Source organism: Ictalurus punctatus, chromosome 1 (assembly GCF_001660625.3).
Source record: "Ictalurus punctatus breed USDA103 chromosome 1, Coco_2.0, whole genome shotgun sequence".
In the NCBI taxonomy this organism is placed as follows: Eukaryota; Metazoa; Chordata; class Actinopteri; order Siluriformes; family Ictaluridae; genus Ictalurus; species Ictalurus punctatus.
In genome coordinates, this window is record NC_030416.2 from 5122220 (window position 1) to 5135259 (window position 13040).

Below are 13040 nucleotides of genomic sequence, written 5' to 3' on the forward strand. Positions count from 1 at the left end.
GCATATTCTACACAGAATAGCAAAGGAACAATATATTGAGACAGAACACCCTAAAGATTCTATAGGGAACCCATTTTATTTGGATTTTTAACACTTCTCGATGACACCTAAAGTCGTTTTGCTATTGTTACAGATCATTGAAACTTTCAGTACCTTTATGGTGTGTACACAAACCCCCCTATTTCAATACTCTGTTTACATGCTCTTGTTGATTTCTCACTACTCAAGTGTGCACTGTACAATAAATTTATTTTGAATGGCGTCTTGCATTGGTGAGATTTCATTGGGTGATCCAAACACATCAAAATTAATTAAGGTTAGTTTGCAACGTTGTAGTTTAGAACCCAGCTGCTACTTAGTTACCATGAGTGAGCTTATTAACTATGAAAACCGGTAATGCATTGTTTTTGAGAAGTGTGAGGAGAACATACAATGTGATGTAGCATTATACTGTTCTACTTTACACCCATTTACTCATAGGTGACTATGCAGGAACTAATGAGTAGTTCTTCATGAACACATGTTAATAATAGTAACTACTAAGAACTTCAGGAGAACGTTCAGTAGTTCGCTAATAACTAAGCAGTAATTACTGAGTCTTGCATTTCTCCTGAAAAACTACTAGCCAACTATGGCTATTTTATAAATCACTTCAACATTAATCCCAAAAGCCAAATCTTAAAGTAAATGTGGACTTCGTTTTTAACCTGGCATGCATAGTGAATCTTGAACTCACATACACACACAATTTTATCTGCCCCACGTGGACTCCAGTCATGTTCTAGAGAATCAAAATAATCAAAACACACCCGAGCTCAATTTGGAGTGCCTTAGCCAAGGGTTTGTATATTTTACTAAATGAGATGTATTAAGTCAAAAACTGAAATATTTGCAAAAATGTTCTCTCCATTCCTCACCCATCTAAAAGGGTCATTTAACAAACTTCACCTAAGCTAGTATGGTTTTTCTCCAGTACATTTGTTTTACACAGTCAACACTCAGTGTCATTTATTGTCCATGTTAAAAACAAGACAAAAGCAATTCACTTAGTTCCATTCGTTTTAGAGAATACTGCAACTCAATCCAAAGTAATGCATAAACATTTTCATAAATACAATTGCCAAAAATACATAAGTTAATTAGGTTACATGAGCTTATTCTTTACATGACTGTTTAAAAAGGTAGCCATCTTATTTGCAATATAAAATTTTTTGGAAGGTCCATAATGATCAAAGTATTAAAACTTTTTTTTTTTTTTTTTTTTTTTTAAGAAATTGCTTTCTATAAACACATGAACTAGAAATTCACACTGAAGTAATCTCTATGCCTATAAAAAAGGAGCATGTGCAAGTATTCAGTTTCTCTCATTTGCACAAACATATTGCTACTTTCTGTACCTGTGGCAGGTAGCAGAGCTCTACATATAAGGGTTGATGTAAGGGTTTTGCTGAATGGGTTTAACCCTTTTCTTCTTATTCATTCTCTGGCCACAGTGCTTCTTGCCATCAGATGACTGCTGTTTTGCCAGAACAGGAGCATTATGTGCACCCTCCTCTGCTTCTTGACTTGATGCTTGATTGGTGTTGAAGTCTGATTGAGCTTTTCTAAGTTTGTACAGGGGAGGGGGGAGACAACTTATGGAGTTTACAGATTCCATATGTGCACATGATAAATTATGTAAAAATAAAGAAGAAAACAAAAAAAAAACAAACAAACCTCTTGAGGACAGACCGCCTATGAGTCACAACTCCAAGACAAACTAGGAAGATGATGAACAGCAGAACCAATATGACTCCTGCGATCACACCTGACAAAAAGAGGTACACGTTTTGACATGAATGAATAATGCAATAATTAACTGCAGAGTAGATTACAAAAAGTTTTACTTTAAGTCTAATTTTACTAATAATTTATTTTATACCAGTGGTGAAAACAGTACAGAGATACTATACTTAAAATAAAAAATAGGTATGGCTACTGTATTAGAAATAGAATGGAGCTATAAATCCATTTAAGTATAAATCTTCCAGAATAGTATTAAAATACTTGTACTTCATTACTGTACTTTCCACCACTGTTATATACATAATGTGTTTACATAAAGACTTTTGATGCTCAGCTGATTTGTTACCATTGTTGTTTGAATAGATGGCCTGATAAATTATGATTAATTCTTGGCTACACCACCTGCAGTCTATCCCAGGGAACTTGGGGCACAAGGCAGGGGACACCCTGGATGGGGTGCCAACCCATCGCAGTGCACAACTGCACACACAAATCACACCAACAATTTGGAGAGGCCTTCAATGCATGTCTTTGGACTGGGGGAGGAAACTGGAGTACTCGGAGGAAACCCCTGAAGCACAGAGAGAACATGCAAACTCCACGCACACATGGCAGATGAAGTATTTGAACCCACAACCACAGGAGGTGCGAGACAACTGACCCTGCACAGAAAGACGACTTTTTTGGATCAAAGTCTAGTATAATCTTTTTTGCACAAATAAGGACTCCATTTGACAGATCAGGCAAGCAAAAAAAAAAAAAAAGTTCAAAGCTAAAAGGACAAACAACATTCACACAGATCCAGAAAAACCACCAGTTGATTGGGCAGCACAATTGTGAGTAAAATCAAGAGTGAACTTTGCAAAAGAACTTTGCACAGATCGACAGCAGCTTCTGGAGAACGCCCTTATTTTCAGATCAATTCTAACTCAACTTCCACGGATCTGATGGTGGAGAAAGCAGGGAGAAGAATTCCAACCAAACTGAACAGAAGTGGAAATTATAAACTCTAGGGTGGGTTTTTTTTTTTTTTTTTTTTTTTTTTTAAACTAAAGTGATGGTGAGCTTGTTGATGGCATCATGTATTCAAAAGGTGTACAGAGGCATTTTGGTTACAAACTTGCAGAAAATCACTGAAGAAATTATTCAAAAGGACAGAAGTGGATTTTTCAGCCAGATGATAATTCAAAGCATAGCAGCAGCCATTCTTCTTCTTTTTAACCAAAACTAATGGCCCTCCCAGAGCCCTGGCCTAAGTTCTATAGTGCATCGATGGGATGCAATGGAGAAAAAGTAAAAACAGACTTAATACTCTAGTGTGGATGAACTGAATTTTTTTTTGGGCTAAAATAGGGAGGAAAGTTCCACCACAACGGTTACAGAAAATGGCCAATTCCATTCCCAGACATGGTCAAGGATGGCAAACTAAATACTAAAACACTGTAATTGAGCTTTAATAAAGCCAATCCAAATACTTTGTCTTATGACTGTTTTGCTTGAGAAGTCTGTTTATGGTATCAATCTTTAAAACAAAAGTCAAACTTAAGTGTGGCTTAAGTGTTCAAAAACTTTTGCGGGCCACTGTAGATCAGTTTCGTTCTGAAGAACTTTAAATATTCAAAAATGTGGTATTCAAAATCAAACCACCAATCTATGCCTTAGGTGACCAAGTTAAAGGAATGAAATGCTGTGCTTATGAAAAAAAAAATGGCCATGGCTAATTAGCTTAATCTCTGAGCACTCCAACCTTCAAATGAAGTTAATTTCTCTTCTTGAAAATTAAACAGCTAGGGGTATAATTCGATTAATTTTCTTAATTAATAATTGCACACACTTTAAATCACATGACAATCATATTTAAAATCACATTGCAGATTCAATGTCAGCTGGTGGTTTTTAAAATAGGGGAAGCACAGCTGTTTTAGAGATTTTACAGTCTCCTCCAAAAAGTATTGGAATGGCAAGGCCGATTCTTTTGCTTTTGGTATACACTGAAGACCTTTGGGTTTGAGATCAAAAGATGAACATTAGACGATAGATCAGAATTTCAGCTTTGATCCCAGTTTTAATTTCCACCCTAACCACATAATGAGAAGCAGGACAGTAGAAACAGTAACAATAATAAAATGTGACTAAAAACCACATTCTCCTAGTGTCAGTCTACTTTGGCCTATAGCTTAGCAATGGCTGTGCACTAATGTGATTAAACTTTAATGATTTTAAAATGAATTCCTTGCACCAGCACATTAATTTTGCCAGCACAGAGACTATCATGACCATGTCAAAAGTCCATGTGTGGATTTGGACATGTTTTAGATCATTGCCCTGCTGGAAGACCGAAGTTACAGCTCCTTTGAAGAGGCAACCAGATTTTCATGTAAAATGTCCTCGTCAACCAGGGAGGTTCCCAAGGGTTTTTGGAGAAGAAAACACAAACAAACCAAAAAAAAATAAATAAAATAAAATAAAAAAAATTAATAAAAAAAAAAAAAAAAAACCCACACACAAAACAACCACCTCACATCACCACAACTCTGCCATAATACAGCCATTGCTTTTTGTAAAATAAGGAAAAGCATTTGGTTTGTAAAGTATTTACAGTACTGTTAAAAAGTATTTCTTCTGTTTTTGTGTACATTTCATACTAAATATATATAGTTTTAGACCTTCAAAAGGAAATACAACAAAAACATAGGCAACCTGAGTAAACAATACTTCATTTTTTGCTTCAATTAAAAAAATAAATAAATTATCCAGCACCCATCACCACTGTGAAAAACTTGCCCCATTAATCTTAATCGGGTTGCGTCACCTTTACCAGCAATAACTGCAACCAAATGCTTCGGATAACTGGAGATCAGTTTTTCCACTTACTCCTACTCTTTCATTGTCCTGCTGCATAATCCAGTTACACTTGAGTTTCTGGTAGACAGCAGAATTCATGTTTATTCAATTATTGCAAGTTGCCCTGACCCTGAAGCAGGAAAGCATCCTCACACCAAAACACTTCCACCACCATGCTTGACCGTATGCATGGTGTTCTTTTTGTGGAATTCTGTGTTTGGTTTGCACCGGATGTAATGGGACCCCTGTCTTGACAAACAGCTCCACTTTTGACTCAGTCCACAAAACATTCTCCCAAAAGGTTTGAGGATCATCAAGGTGTGTTTTGGCAAAATTCAGATGAGCATTAAAATGTTCTGGGTTAGCAGTGGTTTTCACCTCACCACTCTTCCATGGAGCCATTTTTTCTCAGTGTCTTTCTGATAGTGGAGTCATGACCAGTGACCTTCATTGATTCAAGATAGGCCGGTAGGTCCTTTGATGTTGTCCTTGGCTCTTTTTTGACTTCCTGGATGAGTCACTGCTGTGCTTTTGGAAGGTTGGCCACTTCTGAGAAAGTTCTCTGTTGTATGGAGTACATTTTCACACAGGCCCAGTTAGCATTGGATAACTTTTTAATTCAATAAATAACCATTTAAAAACTGTATTGTGTAGTTACTCAGGTTGCCTTTGTTTTATCTTACATGTTTTAATTTCTGAAATTAAAATCAACCAGCCCTAGAGAACCCATGTCACACCCCTCTTCATCTCCTTCCACTGGCTTCCTGTAGCCACCCACATCAAATTCAAGGCCTTGATGCTCACGTACAAAACCTTGTCTGGAACAGCTCCCTCCTACCTCAACACTCTCCTGAAGGCTTATGTTACCTCACGCAATCAATAAAAGACCAACGCTTAGTAGCACCTACTCAGAGTGGCTCAAGGTCCCTTTCAAGAACATTCAAACTAACTGCTCCTCAGTGGTGGAATGAACTTCCAACATCAATCTAGACCACAGAATTGGTCACCATCTTCAAAAAACAGCTAAAAGACCCACCTTGTCTGTCAACACCTAATCAACCCATAAATAAATAATAAAATAAAAAAAATTACTCTGGCACTTACACCTCTACTCTGCGCACTTTGCTTTTTCTGGAACTCAATTAACGGATCTTGTATTGCTACCACATTACTTGTGTTCTCTGCTTGATATTGCTTTGCTTGTATTTTCTCATTTGTAAGTTGCTTTGGATAAAAGCGTCTGCTTAATGAATAAATGTAAATGAAATAATTTAGTACAAGATATACACAAAGAAGAAATCTGCAAATACCTTTTCACAGCACTGTATATTTCAAAAAATTTTTTTTTTTAAATTCCTTTTTTGCCCAATTACATGAGATACATAATGACTGATTTTTTCTTCATGATTCACAAATTTCTTATAAATAATAATTTAAAAGAAAAAAACAAAACCAAAAAAAAAAAAAAACACAACCCCATCTACCCAAGTATAAAGACTGCTGACTAAGGCAATACAAATGCAGCTTGAGCAGAAGCTATTTGCATTGATTATCCTGAGATATCCTTAGAACTTTACTGGAGTCCACCTGTGGCAAATTCAATTGATTAGGCATGATTTAGATAGAGGGGAGAAACCCCCCCCCCACCCACACACACACACCTGTATGTATAAGGTCCCAAAATTCACAGTGCACATCAGACCAAAAACCAAATCCAAGGACCCCTCTGATCAAATTGAGTTGAAACAGATCTGGGCAAAGGCATAAACCCACTTCCAAAGCTTTGAATGTCCCCAGGTACTGCTCATCAACAGGCTAATGCCATCCCATGGTGGCAGCATCATGCTATGGGCTGCTTCTCAGTGGCAGGGATGGTGTACTTGTCAGAATCGAGGGAAAGATGAATACAGCCGAGTGCAGCGAGATCCTTGAAGAGAACCTGCTCCAGAGTGCACACAACCTCAGGCTGAGGTGAAGTTTCATCTTTCAGCATGACAAGGACTCAAAACAAAGCAAAGACAACGCTGGATTTTCTTTAGGACAATTCTCGGAATGTTCTTAAGTGGCCCAGCCAAAGCCTATACTTGAACCTCATAGAAAATCTGTGGAAAGACCTGATGGCAGTTCACAGATGCTTTCCATCCAATCTATTCAAGCTCGAGTGGAAGAATTAGAGACGACACCCAAATCCACATGTGCAATGCTTGTGGAGACTTACTCAATTCTTGCCAAAGGTGTTTCAACTGTACTCAATAAAGGATCTGCCTATTTATCTAAATGAGAAATTTCAGCTTTTGATTATGTATAAAACCAATGATGCAAGAATGATGGAATCACCACACACAGGATATTCACCTGGAAATGTTTTGCTTTGCAGCAAATAAACCAATCACAGATATGACAAAAAGTTGTTTAAGAGCTGAACATTCTGACTTCGTGAAACATACTTCAAACACGTTAAATGAAATTATTTTAATCAAATATTTTCCAGATTAAGTAGAGGAAAACATTATGGAATCACCTTGTAATTTGCATTTCTAAAACAAAATACCAGCACAAATCTAAAAAAACTAATTAGTCTGCAGTTAAGAGAGTTCCTTACAGACCTTAACCTTGAACTTCATGAAAGGAAACATGATCCCATCAGTTGAAACAATGGAGAGGATTATAAAGCTCCTTCAAGAAGGAAATCCAATACAGAGTGCTGAGAAAAGATGTTTGTTGTTCCCAGACAGCGGTGTCTAAAATTTGGTGCACATATGAGCAAAATGGCAAAAGTTATAAAAGGAAGACATACACGTACACCAAGGAAGATGTCAATGCTTCAGGAGAGAAAAATCAAAAGCAGTACGCCTTCAAAATAGATAATGCACAACAAAACAAATGAGTGGAAACATGAGTCAATGTTTGTGACAGAAATGTGAGAAATCGGCTGAATGAAATGGGATTTACATATAGAAAAGCCAAACAAAAACCAGCACCATCCCATACTTGAATTGGGGGGGGATTATTAAAACAATTTGATTGAAAAAATTTAGGTATGTTTCATGAAGCTCAAATGTTCAGCTATTAAAGAAAATGTGTTATTTCTGTTATTTATTTGCTACGATGTAAAAAAGCAAGGTGAACATCCTCCAAGCATGGCGATTCCATATCTTTGCCAGGGGTTGTACATTTGCACATAATTTCTAAAAGCTTATTTTTGCTTTGCCATTATGTACTGTGATTGGTGGCAAAAAGTCAATTTAATACAAATGAACAACAAAATGTTCAACAACTGAAGAGGTCTGAATACTATCCAAACCTAGGGTTAGGGTTGTGTATACTCAATCACTAACAGGAACATCTGCACACCTTCTAATTTATGCAGTTATCCAATTGGTTAATTGTGTGTCAACAGCATAATGCATAAAATCATGCAGATACAGGTCAAAAGCTTGTTCATATCAAACATCAGAATGGGGAAAAAGGTTCAAGGTTATCTTTATTGCGACTGAGGAGCAAATTGTTGTACAGTCAGCAGTAACCAAACATAGCCCTTAGACCAACAATAATAAAAAGAAACCAAAACAAACAAAGGAAGTATTGCAATAATTACAATATAAAAGTCAGGTTAAATTATTTAGAAAACCAATGGCTGCTGGGACAAAAGTTTTTTTTTTTTAACCCATTTGTCCTACATGTTGCCAGATTGTATCTGCAGCCCACCGGAAGCAACTTAAAATCCCGAGACAGGAGATGGCTGGAACAGCCAGAATTAACTGGACCTTCTTCAGATGTCCTGACCTTGTACAAATGGGTTAAGTTATTCAAGGTCGTGCCTGCAATTTTGCTGCACACCTTAACCTCTTCAATCTGTTTTAGCTTTTAAATGTGAGGGCAGATTCAATAAAACAAGAGTAAAACATTTTCATAAAAGTATTAACATTAAAACTTTGAAGCTTATGATAAAAGTACATGTGCTGTTGGGCTTTCTCGCACACAGAATCCACCTCAAACGTTAACTTATCAATTTCAAATGTCAAGATAGTTATATTGCCACACAACCTCAATAGCCTGGTCATTGATCACAACAGGGGAGATGTCTGTAGTATTCTTAAAATATATTGTCATCTCTTTAGTTTTAGACACATCCAAATTGGAAAATACCCAATAATCAATGAATCCTGCCATTACAGAACCATGCTCAGGATCATCACTGCTGAGGAGAGACACAATCACCGAATCGTCAACAAACAATGGTAGGACGCCTCTCAAAGTGGCTTTAGCACTCATTAGCATGCAGTACAAATAAAAGAGGTGAAAGAACACACCCCTGGGGTGATCTGGTGAAGGAAAAACATCTGATAAGACACTTAACCTTCACACGTTGTGACCTTCTGGTTAAAAAGTCTACCAGAAACAAAATCAGGCAAGGATCAACATTGTGGATACTTGCTAGCATTCTTGCGAAAACATGAGGCAGGATACAACTAAAAGCTGAGGAAAAGTCAATAAAAACTAATCTTACAACAGTCTTTCACCCTCAAGGTGCAACAGAATCATGTTTAATAGGGTGCCAGTTGCATCATACACACACCTACCTGGCCTATAGGCAAATTGGAACAGGTCCAAGTTATGAACTGTATTCATAAGCAGATCCTTCACAAATGATTTCCTAACCAAAGAGATAAATGCTACTTTGGAACATTAGTTTTTGACACAGGTACAATATAATGATGGAATCCTTCCAGAGGCAAGGGACCCCATCAGAATGATAGTCTTGTTTTTTGAGCATTGTTTCCGTTAACACAAGCAGACAAGTACTGTTGTACTCAGTCAGAAACCTTTGCCTGGAGCTCACCCACTTTATTTAGGAGTGACTGAACATTAGCCAGGATAACTATAGGAAGGGGTATCCAATGGAGACCCGTTGAGCCTCTGACGCACACCACCAGGTCTCCCCCTTTTACGTCCATCGGCAAGGATGTCCAGCTACAGCTCCCGTCAGAAAGACCCAAGCACACGATCTCCATAGGGAAAGCTGCCGGGGGCACTATGCCTACACCAGAGTTGCATAGTAACAAGAGAAACTCACTACTGTGTAGGCTCCAGGTACCCACAAAGTCCACTCCAGATGCAGCATAGAAACATCACAAGGAGGAAGAAGCCCATCAAATTGAGAGGAGTCATTGTTGCTTATCACCCACAGTTCAGTTAAACAATCAGTTAGTATCTTACATTAGTAATGGTTAAACCCCCCCCCCACACACACACACAACTATACACTGCTGCTGCATGTCCCCATTACCATTGCACACCTGACATTGATCTCATGTCATTTTCATTGTGACTTTAACCATGGCATGTGTTATTACCAAGGCGTTTCCAGCCACAGAACTGCCACTCACTCAATGATTTTTGTTTTTTTAAAACATTCTGTGTAAACTCTAGAGACTGCGTGTGTGAAAACCAGCAGTTTCTAGCATACTCAAACTAGCCCATCCAGTACCAATATCCATGCCACAAACAAAAAAAAGTCACTGAGATCACACTTTCTTCTTTCTGATATTTGAAGCGAACATTACCTGGAAGCTTTTGACCTGTAGCTGCATGATTTATTTTTTTGCATTGTGTTGCTGGCACATTATATGAGTGATCAAATATATAATAAAAAAATTCTTATATAAATGATTATCAGATTTTTTTTCTTAAAATAAATTTTACTTCACATTTTAGTGTAAGCCAATAACCACAAACATTACGTTAGTTTGCAACACATTACACATGTATTCAATCTAGGAAAGTGAAAAAGAAAATGTGCATTATTATTTGTAAACAACTGCCATGTTTGGTTGAAACATGCAACTTTAATCATGTGTCTTAGGTTCCCTAATTTTAAAGACCTCACCTCTTGGATCAGTTTGACAGCGGATTGAAACTGGAGCACCCTTTACATCTCCTGAACATAATTTCAGCGTCACATCGTACCAAAGGGCAGGATGAAGATCATGAAACTCGAGCCTTGTTCCATTTAAGTACTGAGGGTTTCGTCCCTTCATCTGCACTTCTACTCCTGTCCATTGGCCAGATGGAGCATCCCAAACTAAAACTAAAGCAGTTCCTCCAGGCAGATGCTCACAATGCACACCAGTCACAGTCAAAGATGCTTAAAAAAAAAAAAAAAATACATAAAAAGTTACTTTTCAATCTCAGAAGGGAAGTATATTTTAAAATTAAAAAGATCTTTTTCCTGATTAAAAACGGTCCCAAAATATTAAATTAAAATTGGAATTCAATTATACAAATCAGCCAATTATGCAGCAGCAGCACAATGCATACAATCATGCACATACATGTCAAAAGCTTCAGTTTCTGTTCACATTAAACATCAGAATGGGGAAAATGTGATGTCGGTGATTTGATTGTGGCATGGTTTGTGGTGCCATATGGCCTGGTTTAAGTATTTCAGAAACTGCTGATTTGGACAGAATGGTGTGAAAAAACAAAAATACACCCCACCCCGTGAGTAGCAAAAAAAAAAAAATTGGCAAAACACACCTTGTTGATAGAGGTCAGAGAAGAACTGGCAGACTGGTTCAGACTGTACTGTTACAGTACTGTCCGATTTCAGACTGCATAATATATTGAAACCTGTGGCAGATTGGCTACAACAGAAGTAGACAGGTTGGTAGCTCTTTCTGGCAGCTCTAACTAGTCTGGCCATCTTCCTCTGACCTCTCATCAACAAGGCATTTCTACCTACAGAACTGGCTCTCACTCAATGTTTTTTGTTTTTCCACATAATTCTGTGTAAACTCTACAGACTCGTGTGTGAAAAACAACAGGAGATCAGCAGCTTCGGAAATATTCAAACCAGCCCATCTGGTACCAAGATTCATGGCTTTGGTAAGATCACAGATTACCAGAACATACCTGAACATTAACTGAAGCTCATGACTTGCCAGCCAACATGTCTGAGAACGATAAAGTTTACCACACCAAATAGAAATAAATCTGGTCATCTAATTTCAGTGTGTGTTTTGCACAGTAACATTTACGCATAGTACATGGGATTGTTGCTGCAGGGGTAGGATCCAGCATCAGCTGTAGTTGCAAAGGAGGAAGGTCAAAATCGACAGGTAATGTGTGATTCTCACCTGTGTTGACCACTCTTCCATGCTAAATTCTTTCAGCTGCAAGATGTTTGAGGGTTTTCTTGCATGTGCTACCTGTTTCATATTCTCCTCACATTTCAATGGGCTTTGACTAGGCCATTCCATAAGCCTCCATTTCTTCTTTTGAGCCATTCTTTGGTGGATTTGTTAGGTGTACATAAGATCATTGTCCTGTTGAAAGGTCCACCTTCAGTTCAACTTCAACTTTCAGACAGATGGCCTTCAGACAGATCTTCAAGCACTCAGATATGATGTGGAATTCAAAGTTGACTCAACTATGTGAAGCAACTCCAAAACATTTACATCACCATGCTTCACAGTTGGAATAAGGTGCTTCTCCTGAAAAGCTGTCTTTGGTCAGCACCAAACATGTCTGCTGTTACTGTGACCAGTCAATCTTTGATTTGTCCGTCCAGAGCACCTTATTCCAAAAGGCCTAGTCTTTGTAGAAGACTATTGTAGAAGCGTGCACTTTGACACAAACAGTTGCAAGGCTTACTAGCAGATCCTGTGATTAAGTTTTAGGGTTTCTGGAGACTCCTTTTTGCATCACATGGACTGCTCTTGGGCTGAATTTGCTAGGATGGCCAGTCCTGGCCAAATTGGCAGTCGTTTGAGATCTGTACCTCTTGTAGATGATTTTCCTTACAGCGGAATGATGTGTTTCAAATAAATATGGACAGCTTTTTAAACTCACTTTCCAGAGTCATAGGCATTCAAAACCTTTTATCTGAAGGCCTTATGGAACTCTTTAGATCTTGGTATGAGGACACCACACACACACCTCAATAACAAAGGGAACATCAGACACTAGATATGAGAGGGGTAAGACAGGATCCACCTGCACTCTCTAAGCAGGTTCTAATCACTGGCACTCACTGTGACCCAGGAAAGTGCTAACCTGGGCCATGGTATGGTTCCAAGGAGGGGAAAACCTGGCTTCTTCCAAGCACTTCATTGAACTGTTCCAACATGTCCTTGACCATTACCCCGAGGGTAAAGAAACCCGAGACCAGCTACTAGCCATATTACAAGGACCCAGAGGAGTGGCTGAATATGCACTAGAATTCCACACCCTCACTGCAGGTAGAATGATCCAGCCCTCAAAAGGCCTTGAAGTCCTCACAGAAATGGCCTGCCAAGACAACAAAATGACTAGATTCCCCGAGTGATCTCACTGTTCGTCTGGACCATCTACTGCTTAACTGTCAAAGGTCCAGAGAAAAGTGGACCCCACAGCCCATGAGTAACTTT

General features: G+C 38.3%; 1 protein-coding gene across 6 annotated transcripts in view; it reads right to left on the bottom strand.

Annotated features, from left to right (window-relative positions):
• Positions 1 to 977: 977 nt before the first annotated feature.
• The window catches only part of LOC108255457 (receptor-type tyrosine-protein phosphatase eta), a 21014-nt gene continuing 8951 nt past the window's right edge, over positions 978 to 13040 (bottom strand). For all 6 annotated transcript variants that reach the window (XM_017451921.3, XM_017451761.3, XM_017451612.3 and 3 more), the window contains 3 exons: positions 10520 to 10777; positions 1717 to 1807; positions 978 to 1604 (listed from right to left, as the gene is read on the bottom strand). In XM_017451921.3, coding sequence (XP_017307410.1) covers positions 1418 to 1604; positions 1717 to 1807; positions 10520 to 10777 — 536 coding nt within the window. In that variant the 3' untranslated portion in view covers positions 978 to 1417. The remainder of the gene's footprint in view (positions 1605 to 1716; positions 1808 to 10519; positions 10778 to 13040) is intronic.